Raw genomic sequence first — 21,667 nt, 5'->3', positions numbered from 1 at the left:
TAATGAAACTGGTGAACTTCCATTCTCTGGCTTCTCTGAAAAATAAAACCACGGTTGTACGGCTTCCTCTGGATGAATTTTTCATTAAGGTTTGAATTTCTGGACACACAGTAATCTTTCTCAACATGTAATATGTGTTTAGTAATCCTCCAGAAACATTGGTAGCTCTGGATGAAAAGAAGCTTTGTGTTAAAGAAGGACTGCTATATTAAATTAATTTTTTTTCACTTATGTAAGAACATTATTTTGTGTTATGTTTCTGAGGGCTAATGGCCATTTGGAAATTGACATTTTCAAGGGGAAAATTAATTAGTTTGTAGGTCATTTAAGAAATGCTGCCTGAAAATGGAAAGTTAGAGATACAACTAATTTTCTAAAGACAGTGTATCTTCTTCTGTGGAACGAAAGCAAGAGAAAGTCACAAAAATTAAACTATTATTGATTTTGTAGTACAATGCAAATATCCTTTACCCAGATTCTTCATGATTCTCCACAGTATTTTATCAACAACTAATAAAGACCTTTAGTTGTATATCGGTGCTTCATATCTGAGTTGTTTTGGCTCTGCTTAAGATCTTTCATAAGAAAGAAGCCTTTTATTTCATTGACTTTGTATTTGCTGCCAATGCCAGTGGTGTTGGGTCATGCAACAAGGATGCTATAAATGAAAGCTTTCATGTTGTCTGCTTCTATTTCTCACTGATTCCAGTGTGCCCGCGTTCTATCTTAGAGACTAGGATTAAAGTGTGGTTTTCCTCTATTAAGGAATTACACAGAACATGGCACTGCTCCACCGGAGAATGAAGAAACAGAGATGCGAGAGCGAGATGCTCTTTTCCTATCAGTATCCACTCATTGACCTTCTGGCAAAGTATTGCTAGCCCAAAGGAATGCATTACTCTTGATTAAAAAAAAAAAAAAAAAAAGTGAGTTTAAATGGTTCATTCACAGAGAAAGTTGCTGCTGTTGTAGAGAAAGGGTATAATCTATGCATTTATCTATAGAGGGAGTTATATTTCTTTAACTGAGATAAACATTTTTTACTAAATTCCGTCATTCATGCCACTGCAAACCTATCATCGGGAGCTGGGTTGTGCATAAATTACAGGCTGGCAAAATTATCATTTAGAGTACAACAACTTTCCCTACACAGACTTTTTTTTTTTTTTTTTAGTGGTGATATAGACATACTCGTATACGTACATATTAAAAAAAGATTGACTTTTCTTTCTGATTCCAGACTATTCCAGATAACTGCAAATAAATGAAAGGAACAGCAGTGATGCAGATCAGGTATATTAATGATAAAATGTGAATGAATCCATAGCTTCCACCTCAATATTTCCACTTTCCTGGCAGAATGCATCATGAAATTCTGAAATAACCATGGCACACCCTGCAAAGGGTGTATTACAGCACAGGAAGCTGTTCAAGGCCTTAAAATGAACAATGAGTGCTTTGTGTTTTTATTACTAAAACTTAACAGAAGTACTAATACTGGATATGGAATCACTGAATCAAAACCCGAAGAAACTTGGAGTGCTCTATCATGGAGTTTCATTTCAGAGGGCATAACGTTTTATCTCTGTTATTTATGTGGGTCATTTTAAATTACAAACTTTGACTTTCAAAATCACTGCCTTTCTTCAAAAAGAGAGATTGCTTTAATTTTGACCAATCGCCTTTCTTCCCATACCACAGCTTAAAACCCCAGGAAGATCACTGAAAAGAGTGATATTTTTTCTTCAGCCTATCACGTTTAGTTGAAAAATGCCCAAACAATTTAGCCAGCAAATAATGACACAAAACTCTAATGGCATCTCAGCGACAGATGCAGTGTTCTAATTTAGGGTGGCTTGAGAACCAGCAAGGAGCACACATTAATCTCAGAACTAGACCCTTGCGGCTTTTATTAATTACACTACTCTATTCTACAAGCTTTTCACCAGAATCAGTTCTTGCCACCGCTGAAACACAGTCTTCAGAAATAAGAGACTGAGAAAAAAATGAATGGCAACATTACTGTCCTTTTAAGCATATTGTAAAACCTGACAAGGTTATTCAAAGAAGTTACAGACTTAAAAGTGGCCAAAACACATCATTCTGGCTGCTCAATCAAGGCCAGAAAAGGTAACTAATGAGGGGAAATTGTATATTTTTACCTTGAAAAAAAGAAAAAAAGATCTTTTCATTTCCTTAATGAAGGATACATTTTAAACCATGCTGAAGGATTAATAGTTACAACCTTGTGAGTACCTGCATACTAGAGTGAGTTTGGAGGCTACAAGTCCATTGCAAGGGAGCTTCACTACTTGGGAAAATGGATGATAGTTCATGACTGGATCCTGACCCATGACGTGATGAGTTTAAAATACTTTTCACTTGCTTTGCCAGTCACTGAAGACTACAACTGCAACTTAGAAGTCCAACAGGATGTGGTACAACAAGGATCATTTGTCTATTTTATATCCACATTGCTCCAGACTGTTATTATTGCTAAAAATGATGAAGCCAGGACTCTTCCTTATCACATTCTCTTTCTCCTTCACCATGGTAAGTGGACAGCAATGGTTTCTAATTAATAGTAAGGACTTTTTCCTCGGTATTGCAGAGTTTTCAGACTTGCTGAGCACAGTGCATTTTATTTCATTTCAGCGGAAAGTGAAAGATCCATCATATCATCTAGTGCTCGTGATTTCCCTTTAAATCCCTGAACATCAGTGTTTTAGGACAGGGTATAAGTGGCACACACATGCTCGCTTCCAGTGTTGGATAAACTAGTAATAAAACAATGGATCAAATGCACTGCAGTCAACTTGATGTTTATTTGGATTTTCCCCAACGCTGCTAGCAGTCCCCTGCCTTCATACAAGGGGTAGAATTTGTTTTTACATTACTGAGAACAGATTATTTAGATCTTCAATTTTCTGCTTGTGCCTAAATGCAATTCACTTATTCTAGTACGGCTTAAAGAGTTGATCGGTGGGAACAGAAACACAGTACTGTAAAGCAAAATGAAACAGATAAGCTCTAATTTTCTGAAGGCTGCATGGCTACATTAAAAAGTTCATTGATTGTTCTCATGGAAAGAAAAACAAATTTATTTCCTCTAATTACAAAGGAAATGTCAAGCTTAGAATATTCTCAATAGATTTTTCCATTATCGTTAGAGCTTCTCCACATAAAAACATATTGCCTATTAACTTACTCCCTTGCGCCATCGTTAGTCCTTCTTCTGTGACTGGCTTCCCGCAGCCTTTGACTGTACAAGCCCTTACATAGAATTTGTACTTGGTACTGGCGCTGAGACCTGAAAGCCTCCAGCTGAGTGTGGAGCGGTTGGTTACGCTGACATCGTTCAGAGGTCCGATTTCATGTGTTTCGTTGACTGGAAGGGAAAAGGCAGTTGAGTTGGATCCAGCAGCTAAAGGCTACAAACACAAAACATGTCATGAACGCTCCTGCAAGGAAGGCACTCTGCAGTAAGTAGGAAGGATGAAGCCTGAATAAGCATATCTCACCTTCCTGTCAAGTACCTAAATGGGATTTCTCTCGTCCATGTCAATCTCCCAACTTCTTGGTGAGCTATTACTGTTCTTAAAAAGCTCTCTCATTCTAGATATGCACATATGAGTGGGAGGTAAAAATTACTGTCTCCTAGATCATTAAATATATATGAATTGCTTCTTGCTCTGCTTCCAAACATCTGGAAACTTTTGCAAGCAAGCTAACAGATGGCTGTTCTGCTTTGTTCCCTCTGCTTCGGCACAGTTGGCAGCTGAAGGAGCAGTTGCCATTCCCAAACTGCCTAAAAAGATGGATCCACTCACTGCCTATAGTCATCAAAACCAAAGGGAAGATCCAGCCTCCAGCCTCTGCTTGCAAAGGCAACAGGGCAGTTCTGTTATCAGCAGAGATAAGTGAAAAGTGCATGGGCTGCACTTTGTAAACAGGACACAGTCATGTTCCATCCTCGAAGAACATAGAAAATACTCTGCATTGTCACCACACCTCACAGCCGGTGTCGTGGAAGTCTGGGACCAATACTCGATCCTGCCTGAGGTTGTCTGCTCAAAGTCTCTTCCCAGCTACCCAATTCTTTCACAAGCAAGCAAGAAAGAAATACTCCTTGTATTTAGTCTTTTCTAAATGTGATTAATCAATAACGTGACTCAGGTGGTAGTTGTCTGCATTTCTGCTGAGGCATTGTACAGGGAGGAGGTGCCCACTGGCATAATGTGAACATCCAAATAAATGTGAGCGAAGTGCTCTCATTATAGATTATTTTGCATTGAGTGACTTCAGTAAAACACACCCAAAACGTATGGATCTTCCTAACTAGTACATTAGATATAATTTGCAAATATGAAATAATTGGATTAGTCTATAAATGAGGAATAGGGCACGGTAGCAATGTGAGCTTACATCGAAAATGTGTACGGGAAGCTTTTGCTCTGGAAGATGACTTTGGCCTGCCCTCTAGCAGGCTGTGTGCACATCGCAGTCCAAAACACGCTGTTCAGATGCTATGGCTGTTACAGGGATCTCAGATACAGTCCTTCTCTTTTAAACAACTGTGCATATATAAACTTTTCTGTTTTTTTTTTTAAAAAAACTAATAATGCTTAAATTCTAAAACCAAAATAAAACAAGCACATACTTATCTGGTATTGCAAAATGTAGCCAGTAAGGTGGCCATTTGCTTTCTTGGGAAGTCCCCATGACAGAGTGATGGAGTCCTTGTCAAAGTTCAGGATCCTCAGAAAGCGTGGCTGTTCAGGGACTGGAAGATACAGGGATTAGCTTTCAGAGAAGAAGATTGAGCAAGTCTCTACACACACTTGTTAAATGAGGATATGATTTAGCTCAACCGCTACAGTTCCCCTTTCCAGTGAAGGGTTTTGTGGATATTGAAGATACTACAATCACTTTATAAAAGGAAATCAACTTGCCTTGTTATATGGACAATTTCTATTTGTGTCCCTCCATCCCATATTCTCATTTTACCTTACCTCCTTCTGGAGTTTCAAACACAATGGGGGAGCTTTCCGGGCCATCTCCTTTGGTGTTGTAAGCCAAAACAGTTAAGCGGAATTCACTGAAGGGCTCTAGACCAGGAATCATCCCATAGTTTCTGTCTCCTACAAACATTAGGAAGTGTTTCTCTGGGTGATGCCTTTTTCCATCCAGCATGCTTTTTGTTTTCCACCAACTGACCTGCATTGAGATGGGTATTTCTATTACAAATTATGTTGTATGGGGCTGAACACAATATTAATTTCTCTCATCTTCCCAGAAATGAGAGATTGCAATTTATCTTTGATCTGGGATTCACTTAGTAGTTTATTCAACTATATACAAATATTTAAAGAGAAAGGTGTAACCTTATAGCCTCTTAAATGTCCACGAACTCTGTCCCGGGGTATTCCAAACCAGAAGACTTTGACCAACGTGCTGTTCACAATATCCACCGACACGCCGGAAGGAGCGGCATCTGGAACTGTAAAAACAAAAGTGCCGCGTATTAAAGATTCTTACGAGGGCTGAGCTTCACACTGCTCACAGCTACGGGCCCAGCTTTCCAGCTCAAACTGTGGCAGTTCATGCAGTCTTACTGCAGGCGAGAAAAAAGCCATTCCACCTGCATCCAGTGTGTGAAATGGGACAATAAACATTATTTTGCCATATTGGGGCTTTCTGCTGAGGGCTGGAACACAGGTGCACTGGGACATATGAATTTTTACACCAGTATTTATGATTTCCTGTTTCAAGTAATGCTTACAGCAGTGAGATGAATGAAAAAAAAAAGCACTCAGGAAGGCAATCATAAAGGCTTTTTTTTTTTATAATCAATTTCATTTTACAACTAAGCTCATTAAACAGTAGGATTTTAATCACTACACAACACAGAGAGCTATTATAGTCACTAAAAAAAGAGGCCTTGATCCACTGACAACTGAATTGCGAGGAAGATTTTCAACTGATAGATATAAAATTAGATCCATCACAGACACACAAAGAAAATAAAGATGCTGTGGGGTTATTTTCTGTCTGTTCTCCCTATTCACCACCTCTTCTGCCATGCACTCAACAGAGGAGAGAAGTTGCACCACCAAACCTTTCTGTTGCCCACCTCTGGGCGTGCAGTGGGGATGCTCCTGTCTGAGCAGCACCGAGACCATTTTTGGCAGCAAAATCTTATGCTGGTGAAACACCAGGAAGCACTGGGCAGGTTCCAAACATCAGACTGGTCTGTGCTGAGGTTGGTAACACAGATCTCAGTGCACCCACTCAACAAGTGCTCCAGAGAGCCAGCCTGAGGATTTGCTTCCCACTGCGAAGCTGGTAACGTGGGGTTTTTTTATGTATTTGTGGTTATCACAGTAACTGTGTTGACGGTGTCATATCACCTGCCATGGATCTTTATACTTCATCACGGCTTCTGGGAGAAGCTGCAGCAAGTGGAGCAGTGGGAGCAGCAGCATCTGCCTTACCACTACGGGACGTGGTGGGCTACAAAAAGGACATGGCAGTCTCGTCTTTTCACTCAGCAGCAAACTACACGCTTGTCTTAGTTGGCGAATCCACTGTAGACTTTTCAAAGGCCATTCAAACCATTAGGTGATTTCATTCTTATGAAAACAACTTAAAGACTTTAGATTCTGTGTGGGATGAAAACTGTCTGACTTTAACCAATAAAATCTATCTGCAGATCTGAAACACAGACACCCCGTACCCCTCCTGGCCCCTCTTGGCCAAGAGGTCCCGTTCCCTGCTACTAAGCCTTTGCAAACGCAATGAGCATCTGTGTTTGGGACCAGGGAAGCCTCACACCCCACGCTAGCTGGCCACCACACTGTTTACTCCCTTGCTGATTTAAATCCTTAAATCCTACCAAAAAAGATTCTCTTCTTCTGCTGGTGTTAATGCTTAACTGGGATGCTTCTTACAGTGAGGCTTGGCATTTCTTTCCTGCAGTTGGATACATTTCCAGCCCTCCAAATTCCTTCTCTACTCATGCAGTGAACACCAAAGGGGACAGGCTGTTGTTCAGAGATGTCGGGGTGGCCTCAGCAGTGACATTAGCCAGCATCCCATGGACATAGCAGGGCTGTGGAGCCATGGAAAGTGACTGGAGAGAAACCCAGGCTGGAGAAGAGGACTCATTCTTCAAGGACTCAATGGACAAGGAAACACCCAGCATACACAGCAATCTGGCATCATCTATAAATTCACTTACAACACCCAGTAGCTAACTGTTCATGCTTAATCGCCAGAGTATTTAACTTCTGACAGTGTTAAACTGTTGAATCAGGCCCCGGACAGGCTAAAGATTTATTTCCTTACCCAGTACAACCTGACTGCTACACTTCATAGACTTCCTATGAACTGTGGCCTTCAAACAATTATCCAGATTAAGTCAGCAACTGCGATTAATGAAAGCACAAATGACCTTTCCAAAAAACCCCTCAAACTCCAGCAAGTTGGCATCCACAGCGCCCAGCATCAGTCACATCTATGTCACATGTAGCCCATCACGCTGATCACTGGCATTTAAGCAGTTTTGGCCATGGGCTGCCTAATCCATCACTTTATATCCCATCATTTTGCATCACAGTGTGTTTTTACACAAAAGTTTCTGCTACTTACCGTCTTCTCCTGAATATCCAATGGTAACATTAGGTTCAGGACCAGATCCTAAATTATTTACGGCTTGGACTTTGATCTCATAAGGCACGAAGGTGGGGGTGTTTCGCAGGGTCAGAGAATGCTTCTTCACCGTCTCCTCGTTCCAGTCCGCCTCGACTCCCTGCTGCCGCCAGCTGACTTTGTACTCCAGCCCCGGCCCGTTCCTCTCCACAGGTTTCAACGGCTGCGGAAGAAGTTAGAAGAGATCCTGTCTGCTTTTGTTGCAGTAATCATGAAACAGCAGCTGAGGGGAGGGGGAGGGGGGGTAATTTTGGAGAGCACGTTACAACACTGGGAGAGAAAAGGAGGAAAAAAAGAAAGCTTTAACTTTTCACTGTCATGTTAATTTTAAGACATCTGGAAGAAAAATGTCATGATTTCAAGAGAACAGTGGGTGAAAACCAGAGAAACAGTTGGCTTAAAATCAGATTAATTGCTAGTAGACATATTTCTGCAGACCACTTACATCAGTTTTTATTTTGCCACGGGTTTTCTTTGTTTTCTCATGTGATGTAAAACTGCATGCCTTTTAGCACAACTGAAACACATATTTTGGCATGAGGCAGTGTATGTCTTTTAGTACAACTAAAATCTGTGTTTTATCTTAGAATTTTATGTAGCACAGCAGGTTGGGTCATTAAAATTTAGATTTGTTCTAAATATATACCAAATGCTTGAAACTATGCCTGGACATTTAATGTGCAACTGCTGTGCTACTCTTTTTAGTGATCAGCTGAAGAATTCATCGCAGCATGGTTTATAAAATATTAGAAGACATATAGCAATGGCTTGTCATGAGACATTCTCCAATTGAGTTTATTTCTCTGAAAATGTACCTCTTTAACTAATAAAGTTGACTGGTCACCTGTGCTACCAAAAATGATGGGGATTTTTTCAGTCTACTGAAACAGCTGTGGGTATTTCCCACCACATCATCTACTTTTAATACTTAAATTATATGTTGTACATATCAAATATATAATAACTTATATGTATCCAAGCTGCACACAGAGGTATGTAATGAAATGTCTTAAACTTGCAAGCACCAGTAGAAAGTGATGCCCCATTGACCCGCCTGACTGCCACTCCTCATGCACGGGGTGACTTAGGTCTGGAGGATTTGCAAAAAATTCCCATTTGTCCACTCTGAGGGTATGAGGACCTTTGGCATGACTGTGGCCAAGGAGCTGGTAGACTGGGAAGCTTTCGAACAGGTACCGCTGGGACAATCACCTCCATGGCAAAGATCCCGGGGAATGGGATTTGCAAGAGAAGCTGAAAAAGTAAAAAATTCCTTCTCAAAAATAACTTCTCGTTTAGAGTTAAATTGCAGCATTGCTTGACTCTTATTTTGAGAGTCCCTTAAAGCTGCAAATCCTTGGCTGAAAAGCTAGTCAGTAATGCTCATCTGGTCTCTTAATCCAAAGTAGGCAGATTAACATCGTTTTGCTGCCTTTGTCTGCCAATAATAGCATGTTCAGTGCCTAGCATTTCCTCTGAAAAGCACACTGCAAACACCATAAATAAATGAATATCCTGTTTACGACATTTAAATGATTCAACAAGATTTAACAAAGCCTGTCCATCCCATTCTCTCCTTTCAGTCTCAGTTTTCACTTCAACTTTCGCTCTGTCTGAGCAGTGGATTATGGGCTTCCCAGCGAGGAAGAACGCTCATTCTCTGTTCAACAAAGCATTGGTCATACTAGCTTTTCCCACACATGCTGTTTATTATTGCTCTGCATTTGTTCCAAGAGGCAGGATTGTCTTCCCTGACCTTGGGCCATGTCATACAGCAAAAATTCCCATCCAAATACAAGTCAACGGACCTACAGGGCCATCTCCTTTTGGCCTAATTATAGCCTAGACCATGAATTCACACTAGGGGAACATTAATTGTTCTTTGCTGTGAGCAGTAGATTAAGAAGTAAATCTCATGTAAATTATGTTTAATTCCAGCCACCAAAAAGATGCTTCTTTCCAGAGCTGTTTAAATTTTTGAAGACTAAAAACCATCCTCAAGACTTTGACACAATTCCTTTGACACACATGCTTAGGAACTTTACCTACACTCCCTAAGTTCTTGACACAAAAATCCAAGCTCACATTCTCTTGGCCAAGTGATCTGCATAATTTTTAAACCTCCAGGCTGGAAGGGCAGAAGCTACTTGTAAACCATCCCCTCCCTGGGTCAGAGGAGGGTGAGATCACAATTATTTTAAGCACTTTGTTGTATGCAAGATGCGCAGAAGACTACCATACTCCGGAGGATTCTCACTGTGCTTTATAGGACTTTCATATTTCTTAATAACCTGCAAAGTTAGATGTAAAAAATTGACTTTTGAATCAAAATGAAACTAGGGGAGGAAATCCAGAACACATTCAAGTCAATAACAACGTTGCCTTTGACTTCAGGAGCATCAAGGGTCCTACCTATGGAATTTGCAAATATTTCCTAAAAAAAACCAGAGGTAGGGGAAGGGGGGATAAAGTCAAGGGAACCAGTATTTTTAAAAATGTATTTATATTAAAACAACATCCTGATAAATTCCATGCTGCTTTAGACACTGCTGCTTGAAGGAAGACATTTTTTCTGATATTGTAACATTGGCAGACACGTTTGCCTTACCTCCCATTTCATCACCATTTCGTTTGGTTCAGAGGCTTCAACCCGGATGTTTTCTGGGTTCTTATCTGGAGCTGGAACCACACAGGTGATAAGGTTAGTTTGCATATCCTGGGTTTTATTTGCATTTATTGTTTAAATGCAAAAAAAAAAGGAATGCAAGAAAAACTTTTCTTATTTCCATATTCCTGAGAATGAAAGTCATCTAAACAAAAAACGTTCACGAGATTAATTACTTGGATCAGCAAAGCTGCTGTGACCGAAATACATTGTTTATGCAGTTTTGATTCCTAAGTGCCCTTTTGGTTGGAGCCACCAGTTAACATGAAACTGTGACTTTTGGATTTCAAAGCACCAGATGTAGGGGGATTACGAGGAAGAGATTTTTCTCCCTGTGGGGATAGTAAACAGAAGGTGTGTCATTAGTGGGACATACACAGCTTGAAAAGCTGAAGAAGGACCTGAAATTGAAGTAAGCGGGGGGGTGGGAAGAAAGAGGAATGCAAATGCTGTGCTGAACAGTTGGCCTCTAAAATGGCTTTCAGAGACACAATATTTTCTCTCACAGTGAGAAATGCACTGTGAATGAAGAATCTGACAAGCTGAGTGCTGCTGAAAGGCTCCCTGTAGCCCTCAGAGATCCTCTCCATCCACTGCTTGTCCATGAAGGGCTGCAAAGGGCTTCAAAGGCGTGAAATCAGCAGAGCTCCGGGTACGCTACCAGTACCCTGGTTGGGAACTGCCTGCTAACCATGGCAGCGAAGCCTCCTCGCTTTGGCATCCCTGGGCTGCCACTGAGCAGGGAAAGCAACAGAAGCATGCCTGACTTCTTTACACCCAGCCGAAGCGCAGAGCAGCACCATTATTCCCAGTGAACCACTAAAAATAACAAATATTCAGAAAACTAGATGGCAGTGTTTACCAGCTGGAGGGGTTGCATAGCGCGGTGATGGTTTGCTAGGCTGGCTCCTTCCCACCGCGTTCACGGACATGACACGGAACTGGTAATTCATGTAGGGGGCCAGCAACAAAAGGGCTGTGGTGTCATTGCCCGGGGCGCGGGTTAGCTCCTGCCACCTCCCCGGCTCCCACCGGTTCTCTTCAAACTCTATAATCGTCTCTGGGGAGGAAAAGAAACGAAACAAAAGAGAAAAGGCAGGGCCCGTATAAATGGCTTATAAATAGCAAGGGTGGAAATGAACTTACAACAAATTAACTGTCAGAGTAAAACCGATTAAGTATGGCTGTGAGCATGGTTTGTTCCTTCTAACAGCCATGCCATAATGCTGAGCAGAGCAAGATGATTCTACTGAAATCCTTCATACCGCTAATGGGGCTGTTATGAGTGGCCCCGGCTTTCCAGGACAGTCGAACACTTCGGTTCTGATTTTCTGAGAGCTGAAGATCTTCTGGCGGATCAGGAACATCTGAGAAACAACAAAGAAGTGTCAGGAACAGGGCAAGCTACTTCTGTTCGTCTTGGCGTTTTCCAAAGGACTGGAACAGCAAGCTCAGTGATGACGGTGGTAAAACATCTTCTGATTTCAAAGTGAACAAAATTAGGAAAGTGAGAATTGCATTTAAAGATCCTTTTTATCACAAAAAAAACCCCAAGCGGTACCTTCTGGTCCCGCTTTCTCCCTTGTAAATGCAATATCCCTTCTCCACTTCATTTCCATCTACTCTCACTACTGCGCTTGCAGCAGCAGATTTTTCTTTGCAAATCAACACTAAGATCTATTTAATCATTAATAGATATTGACACTGCTCTTCGCAGAAAGTTGTATTAGCATCACTTGGATTTTCTTTGGTGTAAACCAGAGCAGTAGAAGGTGACTCAGCTCCGACAGTTAATGAACTTGGCCTTTTAGAGTAGGAGTGAAAGGGTGACATTTATTATCCCAGCCATGGGGATCTATATTAAAAGGAAACACGAAAATTCATTACCTGCCAGCTGAACCGATGCTGTCCAGAGAATACACCAGAGTCAGTTGTTCAGGGTTGGTATAACCGCACTGCCCATCCTGGGGACAAGCGCAGGGCTACACAAACCCTGAGCATAGGACAACCCTGTTGCTGTCAGAGCGCATTTTTCAGCGATGTGGTCTTAACCAGGGCTGAGGTTACCGGCACCACCAAAACAGGCTGCTGCCCCCCACCCAGTCCTGGGAGGTGGCCAGGGGGATACACATCTGCAACAAGACCTGGTTTCCTACCAGCATCAGGGGTGGAAGAGGTGATCTACGGTATGGCTCGCTTGCCAAATCGCCTTTCAGATTTAGTGGTTTCAGACTGATAGATATTATCTTTCTTGAGCTTGGCTTGCTTCGAGAGTTTGCAGTCTGACTGTATTGGATTAGTTTGGTAACTGAAATGTATGAGGCCTGATCTAAGAGCAATGGTCACCCCTCACCCTGCCAAAATCACACACACACACTCTCCCTCCTTAAATACAGGGCTGGCATTTCAAAATCTAAAAAATGTACAGACCACAGAAATGAGATTGCACAACTTTGAGACTTTGGCATCCTCCTGCCCCAATGTCCCAACTACAATTTTGGCTGACAATGTCATTTCTTACAGAAAAAGCACCAAGACTGTCTGTGTCATTGTGAAAGAAATTAACTGTGTCTGTACAGAATTTTTAAAATAACAATACCGAGTTTTCTTGTTTATCTCAGGGTACATCAAAAAGTTTAAAAGGTTATTTTTAGGTTGGGCTTTTTTATTTTTGTTTATTTGTATTTCTTTCCTCTGTTTGCTTTGTACTTGAGAAAAATCAGGAAAGCCCAGTTTCACCTACAGGCATTTTGCTGTTTCATTCTCGGAGCATTCCTGGTGTTAAAATTCCATATATTAATTTAAAGACAGCAACAGTATATCATAAAGATACTCACCCCTCTATCTGTTCATTAATCATAGAACAAATACTTAGAAGCATTCTAACTGCATATTTATTTTGCTCTCAGTTGCCCGTATTCTGATGTCTCCATCTGTGCACTACTTAGTTCTTTAGTCATCTCAAGTCTTTCATTGCAAAAGAAGCCTGGATTTCTCTTTTGGAAAACAACACTTATTGTTAATCCACCAAGACCTTTCTTATATACAATAAATAAGAGGAGGAAAAAAAAAAAAGTACAAGACTGTTTTTCCTCTTCTGCAAATCACCTTTTTAAAAGGGAACAAAATGCTTCATGAAATTTTCATAAGTAATGTAACGAATAGTCTACAAACACTTTGAATTATACAGCACTAAAGAACACAGCACCATAAATAATGTGCATAGCATCTTCTTAATTTACTATTTACTGAAAAACACCATTCAGTTAAAGTGTGGAAACATCTTGAAGGTCAGATTGTCTTAGTTCATGTTGGAAACACTGACAGAAGTAAAGAAAAATGTAAAATGAAGAAAAATTTAATGAAATTGAAATGATGCAAAACTCTCCACAAAATAGCATTTTAGCTATGGGATGGTGCCCTCCGGTACACGTGCAAAGGACTGCACATCACTCCACCAGTTCACCCCCTTCATTTCAAGTGGTCCTTCAGGAAGGGAGGCAGGTTGTAAGGATACTCACGAGCTTTAGACTCTGGGTCAAGGCTTTTCTCTGCTGTAAACTTGCTGTTTGCCACTGGACAATAATTTATGCTCAGATTCACAGTGGTAATTAATCCTTTTAGGTGCTTAATTTTTACTATTCTTCAGAGGAACGGACATTTAAACACTGGCCTTGTGTCTTTCTTCTTCAAAACATAGTGCAAGTGGTAATTCATGTGCAAATCTGTAGTAAAGTGGGGTGAAGGACTGATCAAGGGACTTCAAAGCAGAAGCAGAGCCATTCTTAACACGCTATTGCATCTTCCAACCTGGGCAAGCTCCTACAGCCACTGCGGGTGACTCCTGAAGGGAGAAAAAAGGCCACCTCCTCTCTAGGTGTAATAATGAGCTGATTAAATATAAATTAACTGCTTGCATCAGCATCCCCATTCCAGGAGACACAAGGAGAGCACAACTGAGGTTAACGGGTGAGAGGTACATTGCACCTCCACCAAACTGGGTTATTGAGGTTCTGTGGCTGAACTGGGCAAAAGAAAGCAAATTAGTCAAAGTGCTGCAATGGTGCTACGTACTGCGCGGAGCCATTCCCAGGAAAATATCCTCTTACCCAGAACAATTAACTGCGATTCGGCTGTGACGCTGTCCAGAGAAGTGCTGGCCACACACGTGTAAATTCCTTGGTCCTCCAGTGTCACGCTTGATATGAAGAGTGTATCCCTGTCCAGAATTATCCTAGAGGAAAAAAAAAAAGAAAAAAAAAGGAAGAAAAAAAAAAAGGTGCATGGAAATAAGGAAAAGCAAAATCTGAGAGATAAGCATATGACAGACAGACACCATTGCTCTCCGAAAAACTGTTCATAAAATAACTTGGTAACAGGACATTTTGAATAACATAATTGCACGTTAGGCCTATTATTTTAAAATGTAATTGTAGTTGTACTATAGACTGTGCTGTAGACTATTATTTGTATTTTGTAGCAATTTAGCCTCCACGGCTGGAAGTTGGCACGTCTCTCTTGGTCTGAAAAGAGCCGCATCGGTACGCATCAGCTGAGTGTCTGGAACATAGGATTTCAGCACGCCATTAATGAGGCAAATACATGGGCTTTTTGTCTGAATTTTTGAAAGGACTGAGTACAACTGAGTGTTCCCAGCCCACTTGTGTAATGGCCAATGCACCAGGGGAAGCTGGCGTTAACCCAGGCACATGGGCTCTGTTGCAGACATGGTATTTGCTTGGTGCTATCTCTACACGGCCTCAGCAGGGTCTTCAACCTCTCCAGCACTGCGGTATTTGGGAAACCACCTCTCTTCTGCGGTAATTAATAAAGACATCTGATTCCCCTCTGTGGGACCCTTCATATGAAACAAAGGCTGAGATCCGTCTCCTTAAGGTCAATGGGAACAGAAGAGTAGGGCAAAATTCAGCCTGCCCTTGCAAGTCCTGAACTCATACAGAGAAAAATCTCATTGTTTTTAATGTGTACAATTTTAGACAGAATCCCAGAAACCTGTTTTCCATTCACTTCAACATTACAAGGACTTTGGTTTGGCCAAAAACACAGGAAAATCCTAGTTTCATTGAGGTGAAGAAACAAACCCCCAGTTGACTGCACTGTGGCTAGGGTTGTATTTTGGGGTTGAACAAACATTAATGTCATATTTCACCGTGATGGTGAGAGAGATAATGAAAAAAAAAACCAAATAATTTGCCAGCCGTGGCTCAAAACTCACATAGATGCATTTATATTTACATGTATACAAAATGCAGATCTATTCGCATATCGCATGAAGAATTCTTGCAGAAATAAATTTGCATTTCAAACTATTAAGTCTCATGTTTATTGAAACTCATATTCCAGCATTATTCAGCTGAGATCAAGAAGACTCTTCTTTCTTCCCCGCTTACCTGCTATCTTCCGTGCTGTTGATTGGCAGCTCATCTCCATCTTTCCTCCAGGATAATTTAAAACTGTGTTTCAAGTGTGAATCATACTCAGAATGACATTTCAATAAAACCGAATGTGATTTCAACACTCGGGGGTTCTTCGGAGTAACAACAAGTTTTGTAGCATCTGATTGATCACAGAAAAACATTTTGATTAGGAGAGAGAGACTATTACATCAAATTTTCACCAAGCAGTTCATATAGAAAAATCAACCTTAGGAGCAATGATCATGTCTTTTTTGCTATATATAAAAACATTTCAAGTGAAGGATGCTTGTTTTCGAAATAGATATTTCCCAAAATTTTCTATTTTGAAAATTTATTTTTTAGTTTACTCCAAAGCAAAGAGGTGTAGGGAAAGAAAAACCAAAAACCAAAAACCAAAAAACACAAAAAGTCACAGGTGTGATTTTTATGTCCAATTGCCATTTGAAATAGGCTTTGGCAACAATCCAAGAAAAATTACAAGCTGATTAAAGTCAAGTGAGAAAAAAATTATTGCAATCAAGTTTGTTCTTTTAATTGACTCTAATCTGAACGCAGAAACAGATGAATAAGTAAAAAGAAAGCACTTGGCTGAATTTCTTTTTAGAGTGAAATGTTGCGCTGTGAGAATTATATTGTACATTTTCATGTTTATTATCACTGTAAAATTTACAAAGAAAGGGAGTAGGTGGAAATAGAACACAAAAATAATCAATTTTTTTTTCTCAAGTTTGTCATATCGAACCTTCATCTGAGAGTTCTTTTGAGGAGTTTGCTAATTAAGTATTTAAGGGTTTTTTTATTGGCAAGACCTAAATCCTAAGTAAATTTGTACGCAACCCACTGACTTTAACCTGCATGCTCCGCAGAAGCTGCCCACTGCCACCACTCTGCCAGGGGAAACCCCTCCTGCCCAACCAACCAAATAAATCCCTTAACACAGAACCAGAGCACAAGGTATGTATCTGAAATTTGTAATTACAAGCATTTCAGTAGCTTTTTTTTTTGCTCTATTTACAAATAGTTGTCAAGTTGATAATCAGACAAAGGCCCAATGCAAAGCCATTAAACCAGCAACATCCCCTAACCCATTGCTCCGGATGTTGATCCGGTTTGGGATGTAGTTTCTGATCAAGAGATGGGAAGTAGCTTCAGGGAAGGAGGAGTCTCACAGCCGTGGGAGATTCAGGGACCCTGCTTGGCTCAGCGAGGACCCCAGCGAGGCCACGAGCACAGGGAGGGCTCTGGGCTCCCACCAGCCACCCAAGAACCTGCTCGGAATGTAACAGGGCTGATGGCTCGGAGGGAAAATACTCTCAAAATAAGCTCTGGGAAGTAAACAACAAGGTTTCGTTGGCTTATGCAGCTTCTGCAAGTGGCAAGAAGAAAGTGAACTTCATGTATGAACATGGAGAAATCACACAGAAAAATGGAGACAATACTGCTCCACATATAGGAGACTTGTGGCAATTTTAGATCTTAGTATACAGAAAATTTATAGCCTCATGGAACAAATCTTTACCTTGGGCTGAATATTTACTCATTGCTTATTTACTAAGAGTTTTTAAATATAAAACTTTAGCAGATGTGAAAGGTCTTTCTATTTGTAAGTGAGACGTTACCTCTGATATCCAAATTCGCAGTGATTGCCCTTTTTCCAACAGAGTTTGCAGCCCAGCAAGCGTACGATCCTGAGTCTTCTTTCTTTGTTTCTTTGATCTCCAGGGTGCCATTCTTATTTAACTCATAGCGCAATGATGAAAGTGGCTCTATGCTGTCATCCTTTGTCCTAAAGACGATAACAATAGTTATGGGTTATTTCTAGGGCTGCGGGAACTGGATAGCAGATATTGCAGGGGACACAGGAATTTTGGGAGCTCTGCCCCTGGGCAGCCAAGTCAAGATTAGCAAGTCACTTTACCCACATGAAGGCAAATCATAAGGGGACATAAGCTTCCTGCAAACTAAAAGCACACCAACAGCGTCTGTCAAGGTCTTCAAACCAGTCTGGCTGAGTCTTTCACCCATAGCTGTCATCCACACTTTTATAGCACTTGTCAAGTGCTACGATAATCCTGTGATTTTAACCTTTTTTTAATAAACCAGTGTTTTAGGGTTCTTGAAAGTGCATTTAAACACAGAATACTTCTATAGATTTGTTACAAATTTGTAATTTTAATTCCATAAAAATAACAACTAGCACATTTTTCAGTTTTGGGGAAGCCTGGATGAGCTTGTTTCACATTAAAACCTCAGTTCTCCGTGGCTTACCATCTAATATCTGCTGCAGGCGAGGCAAAAATTTCACAGTGCAGGAAGGCACTGTAACCCACAACTGCGGCATAGTTTTCACCATCGGAGGTCAGTATTAAGGGAGCAATATCTGCAAAAGAGAATGCAAAATGAGCAGCACTGCATATGAGAACTGGGAATACAAATCCAGTCCCTGCTTCATTCCGTTTTCCAGCAAAGGTCAAAGGCTTAGCCACTTAATGGGAATTTCACTGCCTTTTGGAAAGAGTTGCACCGAGCAACTGAGCTCTCCTAGGCTTCACTGACAAAGATAACAGTGGTAGACTGCTGGACATGTCAGAACGTGAAACCTCAATGAGCTCCAGGAGAGAAAACAGACCCAGTTCTGCTTCCTTTAGAGACCTCTGCTATTAGATAATTTCCCATCACCCTCTTTCTTCAAAGAACAGGCTGAGCATTGCAACTGAAATTAAAGATTAACAATACACTTAATAATTCAAAAACCGTTGTGGTCACAATTTAGCCCCCAGTGGTTTTAGTGCATTTGAATTCAAAAGGTTTTGAGCCAAAGCACAACCACGTTTTTAAAATAAAGAATATACCAAAGCTCATGATGCAATATTGCCCATGATAAGGCTTGTTGCATTAGTTTGGACAACGTATTTCTTAAAATCCGGGGCCAATGCCAAAGAACAACGACATGGTTACAATCCCCAAGCTGTTCCGTCAGCAGAATGGGACACTTGAGTTAGGTCTTTTCTCCCGAAGAGGAAAGGCCAGGAGAGTACTCACTGAGGACATTCACATTGGCGCTAGCAAGGATGGTGCCGTGCTTGTTGCTGGCCTCGCACTGGTACACACCACTGTCCTGGAGCTGGAGGTTGGTAAGGCTGATCTCTCTGGTAGAGATTCTCCCTCTGAAGGTCCTACCTGGAAAGACCCAAACTGTGTCAGGAGATGGAGAAAACACCATGACTGCGGAGTTCACAGTCTCTCCTTGCTGCTTTAAAGTCAAAGGCAAAGCGCATCTTCAGGATCAAACCAGGACCTTGCTCAACAGTCAGAGACCAAGTTGAAGAGCACTGCCTTTGCCAGCAGTCCTGTGGCCTAAAGAAAGTGCTCTAGACCACCAGTTTCCAGTAAAATCTCCACACAGACTTTTAAAAATGGTAGTAACAATATTGTTACACCAGGGAGCAGACCCTGTGCTCCCCAGCCACGCAGTCACTTGTGTTTATTCAGGAGCACAAAGAAAGACCAAGAGCCCTCAACAAGCATATGCCATCCCAGATCTCCAGAAGATGGGGGCATTATGGGGTGAGGCAGAGGCAGTAACCCAGGGGTACCACCACTCCACAGCCCTGCAGCTTTCACCCCTACTCTCTTCAAAACCACTTTTAAGTAAATAAATATTAACTCATGTCTAAATAGATGTCAAACCAGACATCACCCCATGCATTAGGGTTTGTGTGTTCCCTCTACCCAGGCACAACACAGGCACTTCCCACCCGGCCACCACCTAAAAGACGATGCTGGACCTTGCACTTACTATCGATGGGCATCCCGTTAAGTTTCCACTGGGTGGTTGGCTCTGGGTTGCCAATCGCTTCGCAGAGCAGCACAAGATTCATTCCTATGCTGTAAACAGCACCTTCAGGCCGCTTTATCCACCGAGGAGGCTCTGTAAAGAGGGGACACAGCAGGTATCAGGTGCCACAGTGAGACAAGTCTAACCCTGCTATTGCTATGGTCCTCCAGGAGATGGCAAACGCTGCCAACACTTCCCAGTCATCTCCTAGCAGCCTATTGTGCAGCTGTGTTGTGTTTCTTGCAAACCGACATTACAGAAGGTAAAATTAGCATCAGCACACATCAATTTCTGTCCTTCAGACTTTGTGAAATGCACCAGGGAGAGAGTGTAGGGAACGGGCAGTGTCTATCCAAGCGGAAAACAAATGCAAATGCGAGGTGAGAGGCTGGGGAAGGAAGTAAAGCTGAACGGGTCAGCATTTTCACAAGGACCCTCAGACACGAGATTGTGGTCTGTGAAATGAAGTGAGACTATTTCACCCACTCAACCAAGATGTAGATTTCCCTCTAGCTCAAATCCCTCTCACTAGGCAAGAGTGAGCATCTTCCACCAACTTGCCCAGGAGTGGCTGGAGGGCAGAGTACGGCGATGCCTCAAAGCTCCACAACAGCACGGAGCACCTCCACCTCATCTGCGTTTGCCAAGGAAATACATTGTGTTTTTTGATATTCTGCTTTTCCATCACGTATTCAGACAAGAGGTCGATACGTAACATAGTGAGGAACGATTAATGTTCTGTCGCCACTGGGGATGAGAACCATCATCGTGGAGAGTGGTCCAGAGAGGTTGCCCACACGGTGGTGGCAGAGGAGCAGCAGTGGCTGCTCCATCCCCTGCTCTCCTCTTTCCCAGCACTGCCAGCTAAACTGGGGTCGGTCTGGGAAAACCCTCTCCTCTGCAGAGCAGCCCCTGAGCATCAGGTACCCAAACCTCCTTGGAAAACCGTAAGGGAGGGAAGGGAACCCAGGGGAGGAGGAAAAGCATTAATCTGATGAATGCTCTGTTCTCTTCAGACTGAACGCAGGTCCCTGAGCCTGTCTGCCCTTCAGTCAACAGCCTCAATCCAAAAGACAGCCTTGAATTCATCATTATCTCTCCCTGAGAAGCAAGAAACTTCCAAATTGTAATTCCATACCTGACACTACCTCATCTGCCTGTGCTGGGCAGATCACTGGCCCTGTTCCCCTATTTGAAAAACATGAGTTAATATATTGGAAACATGAGGATTCATTAGTTAATGCTAATAAAATGCTTTGAAGATTAACAGAGCTGTTGCCTGGTAATACATCTTCAGATGTTATCAGTGTGATATGCTAAAACAAGGCATCATTGCGCATATTCACACAGATATATTAAAAAACCACCCCTGAAGTATGATACACAACAGCTTCTACACAAAGGCCATCATTTTCACAGTAAAGCACTTGTGGAGAGGCATTGTTAAGTAACAGCCAAAGACTGAAGTCAAATTCGAGACGCTGAAGATTACCTAGAATTATAGCACCTTTGCATTTTCCTCACACAGCACAGATTCCTTCTACTGCTTTCCTCACACAGTGCTGGTTGCCCTCCCATAGTGCCACGTGCGACGCGACCGCACTTCTTATGCTTCCTTGTATTTGTGTTCAGGAAAAAAAAACTCTGCAAGCAGCAGAACATTTTGGTTTTGCAGATCTTTTTCCTTCTTTCCCTGTCAGAAACACTATGCTTTCATCAGGAAAAGACAGGTCAAAGGCATGGAGGTGAAAAGGTTTGTAACAGTCCTGATTAATTTGTTTGGGGCTGTTTTGGTTTATTTTCCCACTAGGTCTGCCACAACTACAGTACTTGAGACAGAATATTTCCTTCTTTTGGAGGAGGTAAGACACCAAGCACAGACTGAAGAGATGGATCCCTTCCTATTTCCACCCATACATATGCTCTGGAAGGGAGCTGCAGATACATTATACCACTGCTTCCCTTTCTCAGAGCAGGAATTGCTGTGGTCACCCCAAGCCGCGAAGTCACTGGCAA

At 41.8% G+C, this 21,667-nt stretch overlaps 1 protein-coding gene across 3 annotated transcripts in view; it reads right to left on the bottom strand.

Moving 5' to 3' along the window:
* CHL1 (cell adhesion molecule L1 like) overlaps positions 1-21,667 on the bottom strand; it is a 57,290-nt gene that overhangs the window by 12,096 nt on the left and 23,527 nt on the right. For all 3 annotated transcript variants that reach the window (XM_086755408.1, XM_086755410.1, XM_086755409.1), the window contains 14 exons: positions 19,613-19,744; positions 18,856-18,993; positions 18,082-18,193; positions 17,433-17,599; positions 15,787-15,952; positions 14,485-14,609; positions 11,641-11,742; positions 11,238-11,435; positions 10,319-10,389; positions 7,651-7,873; positions 5,385-5,500; positions 5,013-5,217; positions 4,661-4,783; positions 3,209-3,388 (listed from right to left, as the gene is read on the bottom strand). In XM_086755408.1, the coding sequence (XP_086611534.1) occupies positions 3,209-3,388; positions 4,661-4,783; positions 5,013-5,217; positions 5,385-5,500; positions 7,651-7,873; positions 10,319-10,389; positions 11,238-11,435; positions 11,641-11,742; positions 14,485-14,609; positions 15,787-15,952; positions 17,433-17,599; positions 18,082-18,193; positions 18,856-18,993; positions 19,613-19,744 (2,058 nt within the window). The remainder of the gene's footprint in view (positions 1-3,208; positions 3,389-4,660; positions 4,784-5,012; positions 5,218-5,384; positions 5,501-7,650; positions 7,874-10,318; positions 10,390-11,237; positions 11,436-11,640; positions 11,743-14,484; positions 14,610-15,786; positions 15,953-17,432; positions 17,600-18,081; positions 18,194-18,855; positions 18,994-19,612; positions 19,745-21,667) is intronic.

This window comes from Chlamydotis macqueenii, chromosome 10 (genome assembly GCF_036417535.1).
Source record: "Chlamydotis macqueenii isolate bChlMac1 chromosome 10, bChlMac1.mat, whole genome shotgun sequence".
Classification (NCBI taxonomy): domain Eukaryota; kingdom Metazoa; phylum Chordata; class Aves; order Otidiformes; family Otididae; genus Chlamydotis; species Chlamydotis macqueenii.
This window is presented reverse-complemented; position numbering and strand designations above follow the sequence as displayed.